This window comes from Oryzias latipes, chromosome 1 (assembly GCF_002234675.1).
Source record: "Oryzias latipes chromosome 1, ASM223467v1".
NCBI lineage: Eukaryota > Metazoa > Chordata > Actinopteri > Beloniformes > Adrianichthyidae > Oryzias > Oryzias latipes.
The window spans coordinates 13,927,045-13,951,502 of NC_019859.2; the positions used below are offsets into that span (position 1 = coordinate 13,927,045).

Consider the following 24,458-nt stretch of genomic DNA (forward strand, 5'->3'; position numbering starts at 1 on the left):
AGTACAAAATTGTATTTTTGAGTATTTATTATTCAAATCATTGTAAATCAGGAGCAGACAAAAAAATGCAGTTTGAAAAAGATCATATTTGGGACATAGAAAATACGCCGGGTGAGCCACAAGCTCCCTGGTGAGCAGGGTTGCTCTGGGCAAACGGTCCCACCCACAACCCAGCAGTGAATTTCTGATAAAAATTAAAAGACCACTGGGAATGCTTTAATTATAGCTCAAAAATAGATTGGAGTGGGTCTTTAAGTACTTTTCCCTTAAACAAATCCATAGATAAATCAATTCCAATTCAAAAGGCACACATTTTGTAAAAAAGTCCAAACTTATAATAGTCTTTTAAATGGTCATAAACATGCTGGACAAAGTGGTGCAAAGTTAAAGATTAAACATGAAGTCAGTGATGGGATTTCTTTTACTGATCTTTTCAAATTCATAATAAAAAAAGTAATTATATTGGTTACAGTTGAGTTTTACCTAAACGATATGCTCATTAGAAAGGTATGTAATGCACGAATAGAGAATAAAATAACAAGAAGACAGGTGTTCAAAAAATTCAAAATGACTATATCAAAGTGGTAGATTGAGAATGAACTGCACAGCACACAATAGCTGATTTCAAAAACAGTTCAGGCATTTTACTCTGGAGAATACTTGAGCTTCCAGCGTCCTCTGCATTTGCAGACTTTATAGCCTTATAGGACCTTGTTTTTCTTCAAGAAGGAGTAAAACATTTAACAGGTCCCCCTCTCACTGATCTGTGTGCCTGTGAGAAGTGAAGTCATGGTTTTCAAAGACACGTGCCAGAGTGTGGGACAAACCATCTGTCAAGCATTTTTCCCAATGAGAATCTGTTTACATAAAAAAAAAAAAGATGTAGGAAAAAGTAGGCTGTGAAAAAATGGCATCCATTCTGCAGTGATGTATTTTCTCCTACCTTTCTCATGCGCACTTTGACCATGTTGTCTGCTTTGTTATGCCCCGTCTCATTCGTTCCATCCCAAACTGAGCTTTGTAGCTGGATGTCGCTCAAAGTCTTGTCCGCCTCCTTCCTTGTGGAAACTGTGGCCTCTGGTCTGCAGTGTTCCCTGTGACCATCTGTCACCTCTGCAGCAGGTGACTCACTCAAGCAACGGGTTTGGTTGCCATGGCTGCTCTCACTGACCTCTTTAGAGCATGGTGCTGGGTTTCCAGGAGCCTTATGCTCATCGTCCAGATGGGAGAACTGAATAGGATTTTGGGTAAAAGAATGAGTGTCTGTGTTCATTTCAGATTTTAGAACATTGACTTGATCCATAAAGGTGATCTCTGGTATTGTATCCAGTTTGGAACTACAATTTTCAGTACAATCTTCACCAACACTCAATTTTTGAGGTAATTTTTGAAGATTACAATTTTCAGTTGACTGACATAAGGATAGTTTCACATTCTCATTTGCACTATGCCCAGTGTTTTCGAGGTCTACAGGTAAACATTCCGACCTTGGTTGATTAGACGACATAGTTCCTGTTAAAGAGCAACACTGTCTTTTCATTCCATTATCAGACAATTCAGATGGACTGTGATTGAGCAACGTTGCCTCCTTGTTGTCTTCTTTTGCACTTTCCTGTCCATCAAGGCAGCTCTCAACAGCCACTTCTACATCACGTTGCTTCATCAAGGTCTGGTTAAGCATCTTACAACTATTACCCTGATCCAATGACCCAGCAGAACTCTGCTGATCCTGCTCTCCTTCAACGTCTCTTGCGTGATGGTCAAGTCCTGTGTTTTCTTGTCGAATTGCTGAGTCATTCATTCCATCCAGCTTGTCAGCTGAATCTGTGCTCCAACCATCAACTCTTCCTTCAGCACAATCTCCATTTGCAACTAAATTTACAAGCAAGTCCATTGTCCTGTTTGTTGATATTGCATCACCGCACTCCCTCTCATTAGCCAAACTGTGCAGCTCAACAGCAAGCGGTTCACCAGCTCCAGCTCGGTCAGAGGTGGAAATCATCCCTTTGACAACATCTGGGCAGTTAGCGTGAGGTCTGAGTTCAGTGACGGAGTCCGGGTTTAGGGTGGCCCGAGAGATTTCAGGAGGTCTGCTGTAACCCTCTGTGTGGCTCTCTTTTGTTTCCTGGTAGTCTGGAAGTTTGCCAGGCAGTTCACAAGCAGAACCACACAATGGAGACCTATTGTTTGAGGAGATAGAGATGTATTGTTGCCCTTCACGACAGATATGTGGACTTTTAAAGACATTATGGCTGTTGCAGATGTGGCATTGGCTGCTTTGTGGACAAGCAACACTTCCATTACAGAAAATGTGCTCCCTCCGACTTTTGGTATCAACTGAGCTGTTTGCACCAGCAGGCATGCTGTTAAATTTACACCAATGAGTTTCAGAGGTTCCAGGGTTTGTAGTTTGCAGAGGCTGTGATTGCGAGTCCAGTTTGTGAGAGCCGTTGAATGACTCAAGCAAATCTTGAGCAATTTTTTCATTCTTGTCAGTTAATGTTACCTCCTCTGACTCAGTAATATATTTGTCAGTGGTTGCTTCACCCACGAGTGACCTGGCATGGTCATTTGTGGGCAGCTGGTGGCAGCCTTCTGGCAATGAAGCACACCTCAGCCGTCGACCTTGTTTTAAATCCCCAGATCCAATCCCAGGTCCTTCGCCGTCAACTCCATGACAGCAGACCAGATCCAGGTCGTCGTAGCTGTACTGCAGTCCAGATGGGTGAGTTACGTGCTCTTCCCAGCTTCTTTTCCTAATGGCTACTGGCATGATGGAGAGCCAGTTCTATCCCATAATAAATCCTCGAAGCACATCTGCTGTAGATGAACAAAAAAAAAAGAAAAAGAAAGAAAGAAATTGGCATGAGAAACATCAAGTGCTACCAAGTTTACAAAAGCTAAAAGCTCAAGGGAAACAATGTCTCACTTCTCAAGTAAACAGGAAGCAATAAGTGAAAGTTCAAGAATGATGCAATGACCCTGCACTTACATTCCCTGGGAACTCCAATAAAGTGCAATCCATTTAAAGGTTATACTAACATTTAACAAAATGTAAATGGAAAAGTTCAAAAAGGTTTTGAAAATTTGGTGTAATCTCACATTTTCGCACACACATAAAAAGCATAATTCACAGATAAAGAGAACGAAATCAAAGTCCCCAACAAATAAATTACATTAGAGTATATTAAGTTGCTAAACTGTGTTTCAAATTGCAAACTCTTAGTAGGTTTCTCAAGATTCAAAGGGTCTATATCATGCTTTTCTTAAGCCTCTCAGAGTGAATTATATTCATATAACCTTTGCCTAGCTAAAGAATGATTTCTTATGAAAATTGGATATTTATTGCAGCTAATTTTCATTGATCTCTGTGGCACCGCCTTTCTCTCCTTGTGGACATCAACTTAGAGCCAGCCTTTGCAGCATCTCTGTGTTTCTCCGACAAAAATAAATATATCCGAACATATGCAAAGAGGGATGTGCATATTGTGCATATAAAATAAAAGCGTGTAACCGATTACCGCTAGCTCTGTGGCAAAAGTAGGAGTGTGTTTGTGTTAGCCTGGGGGCCGTACTGGCAGCGCAGACTCCTCCTGGAAGGGGAACATCCCCACCTTTCTACGCCACAATGTGAGAACCCGCTTGTTTTTGTGGACTGGGTGGGGCTGGTACTCAGAGCGCAGGTTTTCAGAGGAATACTCAGAAATGCGTGAATGGATCAAAATACTGCTATGGGGTTGTTAGCATTAAAATACACCAAACAGCTCAAAAAGTTAATTTTGCATGATATCGGCCCTCTAATAATGTAGAAAAGAAATGTGAAAAAGTCAGTGTCTCCATTAAATTTAATCTAATCATACACATTAGTGGCAGAGCCAGACTATTCAAATGGTGACTTTGTGGAAGGATGGCAAAGGAGAACGTTATTTTAAGATAATGCTAATTTTATTTATATTATTTAATGTTACTTTTTGTACTTTTTGTTTTGTTATTTTTATCTTTATTATTATGCTATGCTTAAAGAAGCTTGTATAGATGATTTTTAATCTTTGTCAATAATGATACTAATATGTACTTAAAAATAAGGGCAAATGAGGGGGCAAGAATAAATAAATTCAAAGAAGGAAACCTGTCTGGTGCCAGAGTAAGATAATAGGTTAGGTATCCTTGATATGCTGTTGCACGCTATGCATTTGATATGTATGCCAGCTAAAAATTGTCTGTTGTGAAGAAACTCCATTTGTAAAAATATCATTACATCAAATATGATTTTGCTCAAAATGACATCGACTTCTTTGCCGAAAAACAGCTTCCTGTACCGTAGAAGTCATATAAAATATGCAACCCCAAACCATAAGAACTGGTGTTTCTGTTCTGGCACAGACTTCTACTTGTCTAGTAAAATAAGAAATGGGTGAGTTAAAAAAGATACAGTTACCTATGAAGCTGCAGGCCTAGAAGGAAAGATGTATTAAAGTTAGTGTTCATTCCTTACTTCATTTGACAGTCGTCTTGCAGTCATCCAGAAACGTCTACTGAGCCGCCGTTTCATTCATCCCACCAAAAGCATTTCATCCAGATTTTAGATATCCATGTCTTTCCAACCGAGTAGACATATTTCATCTGTGAAAAGATCCTAATCTAGACTTCTGCAAGGCATTTTCCAGTCTCCACTCTACATCTTCACCCTGAAGTTGTTGGACAGACACTGAAACCCCCAAAGGAAAGCAGAAAACCAGGAAGCAGTCAAGCTGCAACTTCCATCTTGATCAGATTATGCTTTTGCTGACGCTGAGTCTCAAACAGTCGGGGTGGTGTAAAATAGGCCGGCCTTTTTCTTTTTTTTTTCGCCTCCCCACCCTCCCTGATCTCCTCTGTTCTGTCCTCATCAGGTTTCCTCCCCTTCAGTTTTGACAGGGAGTATGAATCACATCCGTAGAGCCCCATCCCCCCCTCCTCCTTAAAACTCACCAAACACACATTTATTCACTCTACCCTCTAATGTTCACTCTCTGCTAACTGTTTCAGAGAGCATTTACCTTTTCCTCCCAGCTCTTCTTTTTCCTCGGCCATCCTTTTTTTTTCCATTCTCCTTCAGCCCGTTAAGACTTCAACCAGTTGGTTTTGATTAGTAACAGACTGGCTGCCCTGTGAGTCTGCCGGCTGTGAGCCAGGAGAGATTGCACTAATGTTTTCGCAGTTATATCTGGAGCCTGCTTTTATTAAAATATTTTTGTAAAGTTTTTTTTCCCCTTCAGTTTGTCCTTTTGTAATGTTACAAGTATTCTTAACCAAACATGTGGCAAGAATAAAAAAAGAAAAATTAAAAAAGCACTTTAAAAAAAAGTTCAAGACACGTCAGCAGACAATTTATAAACAGAAGGATGCCTACCATATTTTTCGGACAAAAAGTTGCTCCAGAATATAATAGCGAAGCCGATTAGGTTGATTTTTTTGACAAATTGTGTGTAATATCGATAACGCATTTTGTGGTACAAGCACCAAATTTGGCATAGATATGCTTAAGGATTCCTTCTTTCAGAAAAGGGCATTTAGCCATAAGAAAAATCCAAAATAATTACCAATAAAGAGGCGGCAATGTGCTCATTGGTGCAAAAATGATTTATGTCTTGACTTTAGGGAAACCTACAGAATACTGTTGTGTTGTGTTGTGTATTGCATTGTTTTTTTTATATTATGTAATCTTATGTTACATTGAATTAAATTATATTATAATGTATTGATCTTTGATTTTCTCGTGGCTAATGTGCTTTTCTGAAAGAGGGGATCCAAAGGTATATTCATGCCAAGTTTGATGCTGGTACCACAAAATGCAGGATTATTTTAATAACTATAACTAAAACTCCCAGCAGCCAAAAAATGCAATGAAAACTATGGACAGATTATATGAACACTTTACTACAACATACTGAGGCTTTTTCAGTCTCATGAAATAGAGGAGGAATCTAGTAGATTAGCCCAACATGTAAACAATTATTCAGATAACCGTAGCATAAAGAAAATACTAACAAGTCAGCTAAACTCTTGATATCACTTCAAATTGTGAAGTTCATTGAATTTTTTATCGTCTGAACATCTTTTGAACAATTCCTCAGAGGCTGGTGCTTCTTGTTCTGCATTGCCATTAGTAGCAAATGCTGATACAAACACCTACAATGCCCTCTAGTGGTTGTTGCTGTTTATTAAAAAAAAACACAAATAAGTGTCACCTGAGTAGGCATCACACGCCCGGTGTGGGTACCGGATGTTCTCGGGTTGCCGGATGTTCTCGGGGTCCTTCAGGGTCCTTCCAATGAGTTATATCACTAGAGGAGACATCACGTGGTTCCTCATTGGAGGAGAGCACCGCCATCTTGGTGAGGTCAAGTTTTGAAGACCAAACCACTTTTTATAACATTTAATAAAGAGCTCTGTTTTTACTTTCAATCACTTCATTATATGAAAAAGAAGAATGGCTTGAAATTGCTTAGTTTTGTTCAGAAATACAAACTTCACGAGTACCCCTAACTTAACTAGTATTAGACTATTTAGATTTTTTCTATGTTCCTTTATTTTATTTTACTTATGTTTTTATTTATTTGTGTGTTATGTTCATTGTTTCTTTTTTCCCCTCTATTCTTTATTTTCTATGTTAATATATTATGTTTGGCAATGGTGACTGATCTTCGAAGCAATATTCATTTTTTTTTTTTTTTTTTTTTTAACTTGTCCTGTCCAACAGCTAGGCAAACAGATGAGAGCTGAGGGCCTCTTGTGTTGGACATATTTTATTTTAACAAGAGGGGTTATTCATCTTCAGACAAACCAAAGGTATGTCTGAATAAACCCCTTTTGTAATTGAGGCCAAACTTTATTAATTTCAATCATGTTTGTAAATCTTTGGTGTTGGACCGGACGGAAAAGGAAAGAGGGGAAGAGGAGAGAGGGACGTTAGAGAGAGGGGGGGGTAGGAGGGTGATAATAGGAGGGGAAGGGGGGGTAAGACCATGAAGCAGCATAGAGCAGACAGGTTTACTGGTTGTTTATCGTTACGGTACGGTTCAAATGTAGTACAAAAAGGGCGGGGCCTGTTCACACACACTCAAATATTATCAACACACCTGCTAGCCGCAAAAATGTCCACATGTCAACATGCACACAAAACAGATAGTGTTCACCAACGCATACCTATGCCTTTAAACCAACTAGTGTGAAATCTTTCATTCATTCAATCATGCAAACTATTAGTGCAAAGGTGAGCTAACACCTGTGCTCAGGTGAGTGTTTATGTTCTTCTAAAATGGATGGTGGAATGTGAAAAGAAGGAGGAGGAGCGCCCAGCCACCCCCACACCCATACCCCCGCCGCAGCAGCAGCGGCAGCCGGAATTCCCCCAACGCCACACGGGAACAGGCAGGGAACAACCGCCCCCCGGGCGACCAAGACCGCCACCCAGGCCAGGGCCAGCAGGACCGCCGCGAGGCCCCCAGAGCCAGAGAGCAGGGAGGCGCAGAGGTCGAAGCAATATTCATTACATTGTTATTGTTCGTTGTTAACGTTAATGTCATTGTTAATGTATGATACCGCAATTGTCAATAAAGTTTTTAAAAAAAACTTAGCGACGTTAACTCATTGGTCGTGGCAACTTACAGCCAATCAAATAGTGTGACGTCATCATTGGTCGAAGGACCCCGAAGGACCCCGAGAACATCCGGCAACCCGAGAACATCCGGTACCCACACCGGCCAAACTAAGCAAAAGACAGGATTTTTACTCAAAAAAAAATGGTATTTATGCATTCTGCTATGTGCTTGGACAAAGTGAACAAACACAGGCGTCTTTAACCTCAAAAGTGAATAAAAACATGAACTAACTGCTAGCATTTTATTTCCTCAAGGCACAAAAGTAGAAATTTGTTTTTGAAAGACTTATATGTTGACAATGCAGCATCCTGACATTCACCAAATAAGTTTTAGAACATTTCTTGCTATAATAACTGTCTTCTACAACACTAGGGATGCCGCAATTCTGGATTTTAACCGAAGTGTATGTTACGTTATTGAACCAAATCATGGGAAAATTGGACTGTTGCATCCATACTGCTTGTTTAAGTTGAAAGTGTCAAACAATTGTTAAATTGCCAAATTTAAGAAGGATTTCATATTTGTTCTTTCACACCAGGCATGTGCATTAGCTAACTATGTGGTTCTTCTTTACTGATACTTCCTTATTTGAAAATTTCAAAAAAGGATTTTCCCGAATATTTAATTTGTTGTTGTTTTGTAATGCACAAACCATATATCAAACCAAAACAAAACCATCACCCAAAAATCAAGTGTTGTCCTCAAACACTGACTGTTATGTCATCTCAGTGCCTTGGCTCCTTAAGAATAATTGTTTAAGTCAGAAACTGCCAATATTATGAGTAATGCATTAAATTTTCTAAAACAATTGGAGAAAGTACAACAAAGCCCCCCATGAGTGTCCCCATGGTGCTCAACTGTAATCTCTGGGTCAGCCCGATGTTTGGTAATCTCTGGGAGAGATTCTTTTTCTTCAGAGTTTTTACTGGGAACTTGTGCACAGCCCTTAGTCCTGGTTCTCTGGGGACACAGATGGCCCCTACTGGCATGCAAAGGAAAGGATCCAAATCCAACAAGCGTCCTCTGTATCTTGTCACATGTTGCAAGCAGTGTAATGTAATGAAACCCAGATTTTCTTCAGTCACAGTAGCTTTTTTGAGGAGAAAACTGGTGATCGAGGCAGAGAGGCTGAAACACAGCACAGCTCAGGCAATCCTTTCATTATACCCATGCGGACATGATAATTTTAAAGGACAGGCCTGCATGTGAATCCAAACCATCTGGAACAGCTGGTGAACATCACAATCTGATGTATCAAGGATATCATTCAAATGAGGTGCTTTGCAGTCACCGTACCAAACACGCTACTTACAGGATTGGTCTCCCATAAATGGAGAAAAACTTTCATGAAATCACTGCAGCAACAGAAGCAAAGTCATTAATGTAATTTAATCTTGGCACCAGACTTATTTAAACCATAAGTTATATTGCGTCTGATTAAATGTCATTGTTGGATGAAGGATGAGCATGACGACTCTGTGCAAAACAAAAAGTCACATGTTTGGACGAGGTCACACAAGAAAGAACCATTCTTGAATCCCCCCCAAAATCCCCCTCTGGTCAACCTGGCAAATTCTTCTGAGGAGTAGTGCGGGCTCAAAGGAAACAACCTCACATTCCTGCTGATAGAGTTTATTATTGGAAAAAATAAGCCAGTTTAAGTCTCGGGCACCAAAATACAGAAATTTAGCAAATGCTGGAATATTTTTGAGGATGTTAGCTTGGGGGAAAAAATGGATCTCTCCCACGGAGGTGTAATTTCCGTCCTTTATATTTACAAAAGCTGCTTTGGTTTTTTAATAATCTTTTCTAAATTTTGCTAGAATGTTCTTAAATGTGTAAAAAAAAAAATTATTGAGTAATTTATAGTGACAAAAATGCAAAAAAGTAGCTTTTATGTAAGCCACATCAAGATCCTTGCAGTTCTTTCCGCTGTTTGTTATGGCTGCCAGCCTCCTTTCAAAAGCTGTGAATTATCTTGGTTAACAACTATCATTAAGGCCAGGGTGGAAACATGAGTTACTGGCATTTTTTTGAATGAAGCCTCTCTGTGTACATGATGTAGCTTTAAATCTGTCCCAATTGAGCAAAAACTGTCTCAAATCTATGTTGGGTTCACTTGTTTGAGTCTACACAAAAGCAGTCATCATGGGAGACTCAGATGGGTGGGGGGTTAGTCACTGACCATGGTTAGTTTGTTACCGTGGGAACGGAAGTACATATTATTGAGGTTACTGGCCACCACAGGCTGAGATAATATCATCTTTTATTGGGGAGGGTTTAAGTGCATGGGTTTGTGCATGCTGGGGGGTAGCTTTTGAAGATGTGCGCAAATGTCATTTGATTTGTAAAATTAAACAGGAATTTGTCATCTGCGTGGGAGAAAAGGGGGATTTTTGCCTCTATTAGTACTCAGGTTTTATAGCCCAACAAACTACAGCTCAACAACAAGAGCTGTAGTTTTATTTGGCTTGTTAGTTTTATATGTACTATTGTTTTGTTATTGTGGTTATTTTAGTTTTTATTCATCAAATGATTACACTAGGTTTGAGTTGAGACAAAAAAAACAGGTTTTCTGTTGGTTTTTAATGAAGGAACTTGCAGTTTCATCGACAAAAGATACTTTTATAGCTGAAATGTGAGAATAGTTTTTCATGAACAGATTTTTTTTAATGTAAATTTGACAAAAACAGATGTGTAGTCATAATCCTTTGACAAACATTACATAAACTTTGGAAAAAAACCTTAAAGGGTCTATCATGCTTTTTTTAAGCTTTTCAGAGTAAAGTATATCCTTAAATATACAGTATATATGATAACATATTAACGTATGCACTCTAAAAAATGATTTTTTAATGGAATTGTTTTCAGCTGATTTTTCTACCTGGAAGTAAGACGACTCAATCTTTAAGTCCCTGGTTTTCGCTCCTTGTGGGTACCGCCCATTTCATGACGTCAACCCAGAGCTGGACTCAAGGCCACAGCATGTCTGCATTTCACCCACGAAAACAAACAACATCAGAACTTTTGCAAAAATGGATGCATGTTAGGGCTGCACGATATGAGACAAACTCGCAATGGGCAATATAAATGATCAATATTGCGATGACAATATAACTTGCGATACATTAACAAATAGCAAAACAACCCAAAACATAATTTCCATTTCACTGAAACAGTTTAAGTTAAATAAGAGTCATCTTAACTTAAAGTATACTCCAAATGACAATAATAGTCTACACAGGATGTTAACATCTAACATAAAAGAGCTCCATCCGATTGGTCAACAATTTTAATGGGTCCATTCATTCATTCATCTGCTGGAGCTGGGGACATACTGGACAGGTCACCAGTCTGTCTCGAGGGGTCTATTCGATTGGTCAAATACCCAAATGGATTTAATTAATACTTAATACTTAATACTTCAAGCTGCCATAAGATTCTATTATCACATTTAAGGTAACCATTAATGGAATGTTTGCCATCTTTTGTTAAATGCGTAGCTTGATTTCGCGATAACGAGAAATTTATGATATTTTATGCAGGCCTAATGCATGTTGTGCATACGTATAAAATTAAACGGTCTATGCCAAACACCGCTAGCTCAGCAGAGAAAGGGTGTGTGTGTGTGGGTTAGCTTGGGGGCGGTGCTGCCAGCACTCTTCCTGGAAGGGGCTGTTGTCACTTTGTGACAAGACAATGTAAGAACCCGCTCGTTTCTGTGGATTGGGAGGGGCTGGTGCTCAGACAGCAGGGTTTTAGAGAAAAGCTCCGAGATCCGTGAACAGATCAAAAAACTGCTTTGGGGTTGTTTTTCGTGAGGAAGAAGATTATAATACACTTAAAAGCTCAATAAAGTTGATTTTGCACGGTAAAGGCCCTTTAAAGTTGACATGAGTAAGTGGAAAAACCAGCAGTACTGAGAAAGAAAAAAGAAGAATGCCTTGCTTAGAAGCAGGCATTTAACTGAGTCCATATCTTCACATTTCACAAAAAAGACAGTTTTCAATAAAGAAAACTGAGCTACCATGTGGAATTATTTTTTTTTTTTCAAAGTACGATTTCATTAGCAAAAATAACTCATTGCTTATGTATAAACCTTAGATCTGAACATTTCTTACTTACATTACCCTCTGTGGGCTTTGATCTCATGATGTATATCTGCATTATGAGTGTATGTGCATGATAGGTCAAATAACTATATGTGTTGCTTTTGTTTAACAGTTAGCTTGCACTTAAGATAAATTGCCTAACCAGAAAAGAGGTTTTAACAAAAGCTGGACACCATCTATTTGACTGGTTCATCCCATCTTCTATCTGCTAAAACATCTTTGGAAGTATGTGAAGAAAATAAGTTCAATCCTTGGATCATAAATTAGACCCTGAACAGACAAAGTCCTACACCGCCTTTACCGCTGAGACATCTGCATGAAACATGCTGTACCGGTGCTGACTCCTTCAGCGTAGATTGAGAGAAGTGTGATGTCCTTGGACACTGTTGTCAAAACAACACCAGCAGGGACTAACAGAAACCAAGGTTGACAAGATAAGTGGTGAGAAGGTGTTTCAACACATGCCAAGAAACAGATCCCTGAGCAGTTGTTACCATTCATGTTTGCATGTGCTCAGGTTTTTGATCAAAAACTCTGATCGTCTGCAGCACTGATTAGACATCCTGTACTTTCAAAAATGCTCCTTGCATGCACCTGATCCACTGTAGAATCAAAAATAAGTGTTTTGTGCTTTTGTAGTTTACTATTAAAGCTATCAGGATATACAACTGTGAAACATGTTCATCTTACACGTTTTCATTACATCACAGAACACTACAAACTCTGAAGGACTATGTTAGAAAAACAGAACAATGAGATTAAAATGTCTCAGTGAGCTGTTAGAAGGAAGGTTATGTAAAGTGTACAAACCATAGGATTCCCATTACTACAAATATTACACTTAGCTCAGATTGTCCCATACACATTGGGGATACAATCATCTGGGCTGTCAAAGTTAATTTAATATTTTTTTTTGTTTGTTTATTGGTTTTTGATAGCATGAATTAACAGCAGTCAAAAATAAAATAACAAAGAATTAAATTTTAAAAAAGGCAAATTTTTACCCTTAATTTTAGCCAGGGTTAAACATATGTAAATAAAAAAAATGTTTCCTGTAGTACAAACTCTATACCACTTATGGGACAGATATTAAATTAAATATACAAACTAACCCTGTGTGCAATTGGTTTTCCTTCACTAGATGCCTGGGAGCTTGAGGGTTGTGCACAGAATCTAGCTGTTAAGGCTGCACTCTACTGGACAGAGATCCTCAATGTTGTTAAAGGTCACAGCCTTGAATGCTCCACACGTTCACCACTATATCCTTCACCTTTTATCAGCTCTTGTTTGGTATTTCTTAATCTTCCCTTTACCTTCTCTCTGACATTGCTATCACTTGTGATTGTTGCATCACTTCTTCTTAGATATAAAATTAAAAGCCTATCACAAGCCTGAAAAAAGGGACTTGTGATCATAGGGGAACAGTATTATAGTAAAATAAAGAAACTGAAAGAAATTAGTTTCATTTGTTATATTTATTTTAATGATTAATTTATATATGTGTAGAACCCTGTCTCGCTTTTTTTTTCTTTTGTCTGACGATTATTTAAGGATTGGAGTTTGATCTTTTCATAAAGTTTCGGCTCTGATCCAACAGAGGGCGCCAGATTCCACACCTGAGCTCAGAGTACAAGAACTGACGTGCTGCATTCAAGGATAAATGTAATTTTCAAGGAGACTGTAGAGCGCGCAATAATAAAATATTCAATTCAATTCAAAATTCTTTTCAGTAATCCATAATTTGATTTATTTATAAATGAACAAAATGTCTAAATTAAAAAGGCAAATACAATTACTAAAATGCGTATGTGTGATAAAATTTAGAATAAATAATTTTACACAAGTATTTTAAGGAATGCTCAAAAAAGAAGCCTGAAAAGTTCAAATGAAGTTTCTTTGTCTATAAAACTATTTTCCTTTGGTTATTTGGTGCAGCATATTTAATAAATTTCTTTAAAAGAAAACGAAAGCGGAAAAAATTGTTTCTATAATTTATGCAAAAATGTCATAAAATTATCTTGAAAAAAAATTCAAGCGTGGAAAGATGGGAAATGATTCTTATAAACAACAAAAAGTAAAAAGAATCGTTATGCTTTAATGTTCTAATTATTTGAAAATGACCGATGGTCTTTGAACACACCAACAATTTTAGGGTGTGATAACTTTTCTCCTTCCGCGTTCACCTGAAGATCGCTAAGACAGAAATGGCTGCTTCTCGGTGAAGCAAACTGGAGGTTAAGATGCTTGTTTTCGTTATGAAAGCAGAGAAAGAGGAAGTAAAGAGATAGTTAAAGCAACTTCATATTTAAATAAGAAGGAGGGGGTGGGTGGGAAAGTCTGCGGTTTGGGAAGTTGTGTTCCTCCGCTGCACAAAAATGGGGTGCTGTAGCAGCTCGGAGGTGAGTAACTAACTACAATGCTTTTTTTTTTTTTTTTTTTTAACATTCACATAAGTCTGTGGCGGTGACGCGTTTTTTTGTTTTTGTTTTGTTTTTCGAGTTTGCATGAGAAGCTACTTTAGGTGATCCTCGGAAAAAAAAAAAAACAAACTCGTCTTGTCTTTATTTTATTGATTCCTCTGCTCGACACAGAGCAAAAGTGACTGGCTGGTAAACGGAAAAGAACTGCCGAAGGATCGCAGATGCACCGACATACCATGGCTCATCATATTCATGTTGTTCTGTCTCGGCATGGTGAGTTAATGTCAATAACAAGCTGTGTTCTTCTTCGTTTCTTTTTTAGTGCAAAGCTTTAAGATGGGTAATGCTTTTTTCTGAACAAGTATATTAATAAAATATAGTAATGTTGTGAATGTACAGAAAGTTTTGATAATTTTTAATCCTAATTTGTGCATAATTGATCCAATTGGATAATCGAGCACACGTTATGTTCTAATCAAGTCATCAATCTGTCAATTCCAGTACACAGTCAATGATTGCATTGAAAACGTGATTTTGTTACTATAGTAATAGTGAAACTGAGTAATTTGATCCTGTAAGGTATTTATAATTACCGGTTTGGCTCAGTTAGAAAATAGCCTTGTGGTTTCAGTTTGAGTCACAACTTTATCTTCCTCCTGTTATAATAGTTCTTGTTTTTTTTTAAGCTTTTGTTGTTGTTGTTGTTTTTGAAATCAATAGTGCAGATTAAGCTCTCTTTGTTGCTCTTTTTTTTTAAAGTCACTTATTGTTTTATGTTGGTCGCCATAAATGTTGAAAAGGTCCCTCTCTGACACACACACCCTTTGACTGTAAACACCAGACTTGGTCATGTGATTAAAGGGCATGCATTTTTTTTGGCCCCGTCCGCTCCCTGTACCAATGTTTTGGTAAAGGGAGCCTTTGAGAGAAAAATGAAATGTTCTCAATGAAAGGATTATAGAAGATTTAGAAAATTATACATTTCTAAAAGGTGGGGGAAAAAATGTTTAAAGCTCAGTGTGCATAAGTAAGAAGGGAGTCTCCTGAGAAGCTTTTGACTGCTTATTCATCGTCTTTTTCTTTACTGCCACATTTAAATAAAAAAAAAAAAAGAAGAAGTGTGTTTTCTTTCTATCTGTTTCTTCCGCAGGTTTTTATTTGCGGCTTTGCCGTGGCCACAGGGGGCGCCTCCAGACTTCTCACAGGATACGACAGCTACGGAAACTCTTGTGGCCGCAACAACAGCAAGATCGAAGGGGTTCCTCTCAGCGGCCGGGACATGAGTCAAAACAAGTTGGTTGGATTTATTAGCGACGATGTTTGGGTGGTTCATCTTTTTGGTGATCTACTGAGCTAAATAGTTCAGTGCTTTAAGAAAAACAATGGGATAGCTTCAGCTCTTTGGATTTTGATTCGATCTTTTGATTGTTGGAATTTCAGTTGGTTTGGAGATTTCCATCGGCATTCCCCCTGAAGGTCCAGTTCTGACAGAAACAATGGGTCATGCTCGGTGGATGGGCTGATTGCCCACAGAGGCTTTGTGTCAAAGGCGTTTCAACAACAACGACAGCTCTGTCTGATCAGAAAGAAAACGTCTGATCTTTTACTCAGACAAAACGTCCCTAACTGACCTTGCAGCAGCCTCCCAGAAGAATTTGCATTGAACAGATTTATTTTTTTTTGTGTTTGCAGAATAAAATGTTGCTGTTTGGGTCAAAGAGGCTGATGGTGTCCAGTCTTGGATAGGTTGATTAGCCTAGAACAACAAATCCGAATAATTTGTGAAAAGGTTTTTGGGTTTAAAAAACACATTCGCAAGAAGAGTCTGACTGAAGAAAAAAAAATAAAATACATAAATTAGGGAAAGAAACTTTTTTTCATTGGAATGTTAATTTCTTCTCCTCTAGTCATTAATGAGGCGTGTAAATTTGTGCTTCTCTAAAAAAAACTGGATACATTTTATGGTATTGTTTGTGGTTCACGTTGTCTTTGTGCATTGGAGATTCATGTGTTGTTGTTTTTTATTTCAGATATGTTTTCTTTTTGGATCCCTGCAACCTTGATTTGTTGAACAGGAAGATCAAATCCATCGCACTTTGCGTTTCCAAATGTCCAGATATGGAACTTAAGACGTACGGGGCTGTCAAGGCATTCGCTCTGCAAAACGGTGAGGAAACATTTGAACTCTGTGAGGCCTTAATTCACAAAAATGAAGAACAATGTAGGTCGTGTGCGCTCAGGCGTCCGTTGTCCGTCTTTGCGTGTGTGTAAACATTTAAGGTGACCACTCATCATGGTTTACGCTGTCTTTTGCATTATGGGTATTGCACAGGCTGATATCGTGATGTCGATATATTTTTCATTCACTGTGGAGGCCTCGCGTAAGGCATCACCTGTAAATCCTAAGTGTGCGCAACTTACATTATTCTTACAAGCCCAATGGAACAGCAAGACACATCTGTGCTCCTCTTAAGATGCAGCTGGTCCCGTCTACAACTCAAAAACCTGCAGCATCCGCATGGGTCAACCCAACTAAGGCTTGAGGAAGCGCATGAATCCTTTATGATGGAATCTCGTACAGAATTTTTTTTTTTTTTTTTTTGATGGAATGTTATCAAGCTCATCATTATTCTTAAACTCAAGCAGGTTAAAAATAGACATTTCTATGTGGACTTTTAAACAACAGAACAACAAATCGTACTGGATGTTTCCAACAACAGTTTTCAGATTTCTGTCCATTTTTTTAAGTCTGCCCATGCATTTCCTCGGCACGTTTCCAGCAGGACTGCCTTGCAGCAGCGGATGTTTGCGGCCACATTCCATCTCTTTTTGTGGTCAGGGTTTCAGTATGGCGCACTAGCCTTTTGAGCCTTTCTCTTTCGGCTCCTGACTGGTGCGCGTACTCCGATGTGAGGGAATCCCTGACATGTCAGAAGATCACTCAGGCTCAATAAGAGCTGCGCACAAGAATAAAATGTTTGAAAGTTTTTTCTTCATCCACTTCTTCATGTTTCACTTCAAATAAATGCCATGTAATGTTTTTTTTTTTTTCTCAGGATCTGATCTCTGCTCATATGAAATCACTCCCACAAGATATGAAAGTCATGGCGATAGATTTACCAAATGTCCAAAACTTCCTGTTCAACCAAGGTATTTAAAAATATCCTGTTTATGGAAAGTTTACAGATTCTTTTTAAACTTTATAAGAAGAAAAAATATTGATCATTGGATAAATATATATTGAAACACAAATGGTCTTTTATTTAACTTTAGTTTGTTGCTTCAAGCAAATGATCCACACACACCTGTGGGTCGATTATTGGTGTTAATCTTGTGTCAAAGCTAGAAACGTAACCGTGTTTCTCATCTTATGTTCTCAGCAAACCCCTCCCGGTGTTCCGCCGCTGTGTTCCCATGGAGATCGGCTGCTACGCGGAGTTTTTTCAGGGTTTCATCACGTTTGTCAGCGACAACACCGTGCTGCGGCGGGTCCTAGCCGGGGTGGTGACTAGCAAGGAGGTCATCATAGGTCTTTGTCTGCTGGCTTTAGGTACCAACCTTCCAGATCTGCCCTACAGGCATCTTTAAGCAGAATTATTTTTCTTTCCTTTTTTTTTTTGATCTTAAGAAATAAAAGCTCCTTTTTTTCCCCCCCTCTTCGTGGCTCCTCTACTGCACCGCTCAAATTGCTCATGAGAATTCAGAAGGAAGGAAGCAGTTGGACGGCCAGCTATTTTTATCATTAAGAAAGAAAAAAAGAAAGAAAAACAGGAAATGTCTGAGTGCTTACAGTTGTGAGACCCACTAAAGTTCAGCCCTGAGGCAGTCATTTAAAATCTGCTCTCCCAATGGTGCAATAAAGAATACAGACCTAATCCCAGGTCAATTTCAAAATCTTTCATCTCCATTATTTGATCTGCCCGCCTCAGGTTTCTTGATGATTCACTGCAGGACAGATTTTTTTTTCACGGCCGTTGAGCCTTTCAAGCCCCTCCATTTGTTAAAAACGCATGTAGTACTTGTCACACACTTTCTCTGTTCCTTTATCTGGCCTCTACAACATAAAACTCAGCCTTAACCGCAGTTTTTGCATGTTAGTTGAACCAAAATAATGCATCTTTTCTCCTAAATGCAGTTCTATCCCTGATCATGATGGCCGTCATCCGATACATAACCAAACTGTTGGTGTACATCCTCACCTGCCTGGTAATTGTCGGTTCCACAGGTAGAATGCTCATTGGATTACGGCACTAAGTATATCTTATTGCTATCTGTTTATATCACACTAATGTGTGGTAACTCCTCCAGGCGGGGTTGCGGTTTTGTGGTGGCTGTACGCTGACCACAAGAAGGCGCTGGACAACAACTCGACCTCGGCGATTGGGAAAGAGGTCACCTCGGACAACGTTAAGGCTTTACTTGTGTATGCGATCATTGCTACTGTGTTCACGGTAGGTCTGATGAGTCAAAAAATCCAGTTTTTTGTGTTTTTACCATATACCCGTGGCATTTACGGATGATATAGGCCATATTAATAATATTAAGAAGTATTTCTTTACTTAAATTGTTGCCCAGACAAAAAAAATGTGCAGTTGGAAAAAGAGTGAATTTTTAAGGTAGAAAATGTACCGAGCTCTCGGCAATGGGGAAGGGTAGAGGGGCGGTGTTGCTCCGTGCCATTGGTCCCACCCACAGCTTTGAGGCAAAATTTCTAAGTTACTACTGCCGTTTTGCAAAAACTATGTACTAAAAAATGACAGTTCTTTTAATTTTTTGGCTGAAAATGGCATAATCATAATTAAAAAGATCAAAATATGCAGCTGAAAGTACTCATCTCAATGCCTTTATCTAGAAAATATTTGATAATTTAAATCTAAAGGATGATCATTTGATATATTTTGTTTTCGTCAACCTTTCAGGTAATCCTGCTGCTGGTGATTTTCTTCATGAGGAAGCGCGTGGCTCTTACCATCTCCCTTTTCCACGTGGCGGGAAAAGTGTTCATCCATCTCCCAATGCTTGTCCTGCAGCCTTTCTTGACCTTCCTATCCCTCATGCTCTTCTGGGTTTACTGGATATCTGTGCTGCTCTTCCTGGGGACCTCAGGTGAGGAGGAAACTTTAACCCATGTGCTGTCTTGTAGGGTTCAGATGACCCCACCCTTACATTGACGTGTTTTCCCTACCATGACAAAGGTGGATAAAGGTGAAAAGATTTCATGTAATCCATGGACACCAGTGAGGATCACAAATCATTGAAGAAAAAAGGTTCAGTGCACTGTCTAGTGGGTCTAGATGACCCAACTCCCAATGGTAAAGTGCCTCGGAGGCACAAGGGTTAAGAATTCAGAGTACCATTCATTCCAGTCAAATGTATTTTTGCAGGACATTTTATCCAACCTGAAGTGATGCTAAAAAGTCTTCCTGATTTTGATAATTTGCTGATACTGAGTTCTGATCCAATACTTTTGAAACACATTAAAAAAGTGAACAAATGTAATAAACAGATCCAGGTTTTCCCCTATTCTCATTTTATTAACCTTTATTTTATCATTTTTAGTAACTTTACCGAAGTCTTCCTGCTCAAATTAGTTCTGTTTTTTCTGCTGCAGTTTAGGACAGTGAAATGTCGCGATCCGACTTCTACTCTTCTTCCTCTTTCGGCTTCTCCCATCAGGGGTCGCCACAGCGAACAAGTCGCATGGTAAACTTGGCAATGTTTTACGCCGGATGCCCTTCCTGGCGCAACCTTCTCAAACCGGGCTTGGGACCGGCACAGAGGTAGAGAAGGGATCCGACTTCTACTAGGGCATTTAAATAAAATAATAAGTCTGAGATTGATACAGCGTATCATAATGATGAAAATAAAACAAATGTTACAACGTTGATCAGGATGCAAAATCTGATTTTGATTGGATTTCCAATCACTTGATCAGTTCAGGACATTTGACTCAATTAACATAATTCCAGCGAATCCTGAAGCGGAGAAAAGCAGCCTTGCGCTAATATGCAACACTTTTAAAGTTTTTATGCAATCCACACATATCAGCTGACTCAGGATCAGCTGATTCACGTTGTTTGTGTAAAAAAAATCAAAGATTTGCTGTATGTCTAAGAGTGTGGGTCATTTAGGTGTTGCCAGCGACAACTCCGGCGTTGAAAAAAAATAACTCTATCCCATCACTCCAACTCAGTTGGGATATGACGTTTGTGGCATTTTGCCTGGTTCGCATGGCATGAATGCACTCCCACATTGACACATTCACAGTCTTGTGCTGGTGTCGCGTGATGCAGGGAGTCAAAGAAGCACTTCTGTCTTGGAGTGGCACTTCCCTTTGTCTTGGTTCCCTTTGAAGTATCGTTCAAAAGTAAAGGCCGGCACAACAGCAGCTGATTTCTCACATGTTTCCGCTTTGTGTTTAATCTTAAAGGAAGCAGCTTCGCCATGATTTGTTCTGTCTTTAACAGATGAAAGTAAAACCCAAATCAAATAAAAATGAGTGGTTTGATTGATGGTTCTCGAAAGCGATTCGTGATTAAGGGTGATCCAGCTTGAACCGGCGCACCTTTCTTGTTCCTTTCAGGGACGCCAGTGAAGAACAACTCCACCGGATTTGTGGAGTACCGGATGGAAGGGCCTCTTCAATACACCGTGTGGTACCATGTTGTCGGCCTCATCTGGATCAGCGAGTTCATTCTTGCTTTCCAGCAGATGACCACCGCTCTAGCTGTGGCCAGCTACTATTTTACCAGGTATGAAGCTGGAGAACGTCTGCGTGTAGATGACTCCCATGCCGTCTGTTTCCACTCATGTCCTTGTTTTGTGTGTGAACCTCCTTAGAGACAAGTCCACAATGACATCAACACCCATCCTCTCAGCCATGTTGCAGACCATTCGCTACCACCTGGGCACTATCGCTAAGGGCTCCTTCATCATCACGCTTGTTAAGATCCCTCGTCTCATCCTGACGTACATCAGCAGCCAGCTCAAGGGGAAAGTGAGCCCTGACATTTATTTATTTCAGTCTGGATGTCCCTACGTGGACTGAAAATGTCTATTCAGTGACCTTCAGTTTCACATTTTGGTACTTTCTCTGGTAAAATGTTGGCCTTTCATTGGTGTCCTTGTGTTTCAGGAAAACGCCTGTGCTCGCTGCATGCTGAAAGCATGCATCTGCTGCCTGTGGTGTCTTGAAAAATGTTTGGCATACTTGAATCAAGTAAGACATTTTTAATATACAAGGAGACATGACCAATGCCGTGTTGAAATAAAATTACTTTCTTTTACCCCCCCTAGAATGCTTATACTGCAACAGCCATCAAAAGCACCAATTTCTGCACCTCAGCCAGTGAAGCTTTCATTCTCCTGGTGGAGAATGCTCTCCGAGTGGCAACCATTAACACCGTGGGGGACTTTGTGCTGTTCATGGGAAAGGTGCAAGATCTGTTCTGCAGTGAAGTCCTCTGTTTCATGGGTTTAAACACTTTTTTAGGCTCTGACCATTATGCCTCAAGAAAATCAAGTATTGAAACCATTTTCCTTTTTTTAAATAATATGTTTCCACATCTAATAGAATTCATTTAGCTGTAGTGTCAGTGGGTACAAATGCAGCATGCTTGATTCAGGTGACGTTTACCTTTAGCTGCTCGCAGATTATTTGGTACCAGTTTATTAAAACTTTGCTGTCATAAGTTTTTGAAAAACATTTCCTTCACTCTTGCACAGTAAATCGCAAATTTATCGTTATCACGAATTCAAGCTGTGCAATATGCGTATCGCAAAAGTCGGCAAAAATTGCAATAAAAGGTTATCTTAAATGTGCTAAAACTATCTTATTGGCAGCTTGAAGTATTTAACGAATAAAATGAATCTGTTTATGCATTTGACCAATCGGATGGAGCCCTTCATGTTGTTGACCAATCGGATGGAGCCCTTCATGTTGTTGACCAATCGGATGGAGCCCTTCATGTTGTTGACCAATCGGATGGAGCCCTTCATGTTGTTGACCAATCGGATGGAGCCCTTTTATGTTAGATGCTCGCCTCCTATGTAGACTAGGGTCATTTGGAGTATAATTTAAGACATGTTGACTATTAGTTAAATTTAGCTGTTGCAGTTTAAGGGAAACTATGTTTTTGGTTGTTTTGCTGTTTTTTCATGAACCACAAGTTATATTGTTATCGCAATACTAATCACTAATATCGCAAATCGCAAGTTTTCCTCAAATCGTGCAGCCCTACTTTTTTTTTCTTGTTTTGTTGTGTTTTGATTTAACAGACAGGCTGGTGAGAAGTGTTTCCTCTCCAGACAGCGTGTTATGCAATCCTGTTAAAAGATTTCACATGGTTCAGGAGCAGGTATTGAACTCAGGACTTAGGCATCCATATCGATATTCTGGAATGACACCCGGAGCTGCTGATGTGGCAGAGATCATCGGCCTGTGCTGCCCGCCATGGACAAATCTTTTTCTTGTCAGTTTTTGAGTTAATAAAGTTTCCAACTAACTTGCTGCTTATATTTTCAGATCCTCATAGTCGCCACCACAGCGTTTTCAGGCATTCTGGCTCTTAACTACCAGAGGGAGTACACAGTTTGGGTGCTGCCTCTCCTGATTGTCTGCGTGTTTGCCTTCCTGGTGGCGCACTGCTTCCTCTCTGTGTACGAGAATGTGGTTGACGTCCTGTTTCTCTGCTTCGCCGTGGACTGCAAGTATCGCGATGGCTCTCCTGGGAAGGAGTACTTCATGGATAAGTCTTTAATGGTGAGAAAGAAGGTTGTAATCAGTTTCAGTGTTGATGAATCTTCCAGACCTCAGATGGCAGGAGCTCCTGAGCGTTCTATGTCGGTTTCTAGAAGGGTTGTTTTTAATTGGAAAATGTTTAGGAATGTCGTCCTTTTTAAAACATTTTGACAGTTTTACACATCAACATGTTCAATACCTTCTGCTCTGCAATAACTCTGTTGTTCTTCAGGAATTTGTTGAGAACAACAGAAAAGGGGGCCTAAACAAAGAAAGGGGAGACGAAAAGGAAATGAAGCCCATGGTGGGTATATGTGTGAGCCTATAACTGTTTTGTGGATACAAAAGACATTTCGGCTAAATGTTTTTTTTTTTTTTTTCCAGACTCGTGGAGGGACTTTAGCATGACCTCATTCCTAACAGACTGGCAAAAAAAAAGGTCACAGTAACACTAGTTAATCTAAATTGAACACAGATAATACTGAGTTCCTTTTCTGTGCAAACACCTTTTTAAAGATTTGTTTTTTAAATCTGATACTAATATGTGGTTGCTTTTATAGTTTTTTCATTAAAAATGTTGATGTTTTTTTTTTTAGTCAATTTTAATATTTTTTCATCTTAAAAAACCTCCCACTTTAAGTGTCTTTTTAAGAATTTGTACAATTTATCATGTTTATATGGACTGCTGCGTGTATTTTACCTAAATTTTGAGGTTGTGTGTATTTTAAAACTAGTAACTACCCAACTACATTTGTTTCCTTTTTTAATATTTTTTTTACATTTGAGATTTTTGTATATTAAAAAAAGTTGTTGTTTCCTCAACATGAATAAAACCATGTGCTCACAAAATTTTTATTCCTATTTTATGCGTATTATACCTTTTTGAGTCTGCCTCAGTCAAGAAAATATTAATACGGGATCATAAGTAATAGATACATGTGAATACGTTTTAGCCAACCCTTTCCCAAAAAACAAACACACCATAACATAATATTAATCATGAATTGTTGAAAAGGAAGAAAAAAATTAAAATGTTGTACACACCTCAATTTATTTATCTCTAAGTCTGGCCACAAGAGGGCAGCAAATCCCTTGAAATAGTTATTGAAGCTGAAAAACAGCTGTCAAATTGAGTCACTTGCTGTAATATAATGACGAAAATAAAGTCCCTTTATTACATTATATTTTGAATAAAGGAAAAAATAAAACTTTAATATGACTACGCTATTAGTTAATTATATAAATGACTTCAATTTATACCTCTTGCCTTTTTGTAAGCCCTGAAAGTGGTCAAAAATATACCCCACTCGTTCGTCATAACTTCTGCTTTGTCAGATGACTAATTGTCACAAATATTAAAAAGTGAAGATGACTTCTGGAATCATCTATTCAAATTCCTTGTTGGTTTTCTGTCAGTCACAAGTGACTCAAAAACTCATGAGTGTGAATGGTTCCACAGCTTACAAAGCCTGAAACGGAAAAAGCTTGAATATTTGAAAGACCCTTTGAGTTTTCTGAGGTCACTTATTGCATTTTAATAGAT

The 24,458-nt window shown here is 38.9% G+C and overlaps 2 protein-coding genes across 2 annotated transcripts in view; one reads left to right on the forward strand and one right to left on the reverse strand.

Annotated features, from left to right (window-relative positions):
• LOC101155573 (rho GTPase-activating protein 7) overlaps positions 1-4,785 on the reverse strand; it is a 75,938-nt gene extending 71,153 nt beyond the window's left edge. The window contains exons 1-2 of the mRNA XM_011475294.3: positions 4,496-4,785; positions 944-2,820 (exon numbers count right to left, since the gene is read on the reverse strand). Coding sequence (XP_011473596.2) covers positions 944-2,773 — 1,830 coding nt within the window. The 5' untranslated portion in view covers positions 2,774-2,820; positions 4,496-4,785. The remainder of the gene's footprint in view (positions 1-943; positions 2,821-4,495) is intronic.
• Positions 4,786-13,910: 9,125 nt separating this feature from the next.
• Positions 13,911-23,764, forward strand: LOC101155826 (choline transporter-like protein 1). The gene is made up of 16 exons (XM_023956810.1): positions 13,911-14,154; positions 14,347-14,448; positions 15,326-15,468; positions 16,206-16,342; positions 17,232-17,325; positions 17,556-17,725; positions 18,311-18,400; positions 18,484-18,626; positions 19,095-19,281; positions 20,759-20,927; positions 21,016-21,172; positions 21,311-21,394; positions 21,472-21,609; positions 22,700-22,936; positions 23,148-23,219; positions 23,300-23,764. The coding sequence occupies exons 1-16, from the start codon at positions 14,131-14,133 to the stop codon at positions 23,321-23,323; spliced, it is 1,971 nt and encodes a 656-aa protein (XP_023812578.1). The 5' UTR covers positions 13,911-14,130; the 3' UTR covers positions 23,324-23,764.
• Positions 23,765-24,458: the final 694 nt, after the last annotated feature.

What these genes read in the sequence shown, in the direction of transcription:
- LOC101155826 (XM_023956810.1), top strand. Translation starts at nt 14,131, where the DNA reads ATGGGGTGCTGTAGCAGCTCGGAG. An exon ending in TCTTTGTCTGCTGGCTTTAG is followed by an intron (nt 17,726 to 18,310) that starts GTACCAACCTTC and finishes TCCTAAATGCAG; the next exon opens with TTCTATCCCTGATCATGATG. An exon ending in TTGTGCTGTTCATGGGAAAG is followed by an intron (nt 21,610 to 22,699) that starts GTGCAAGATCTG and finishes TTATATTTTCAG; the next exon opens with ATCCTCATAGTCGCCACCAC.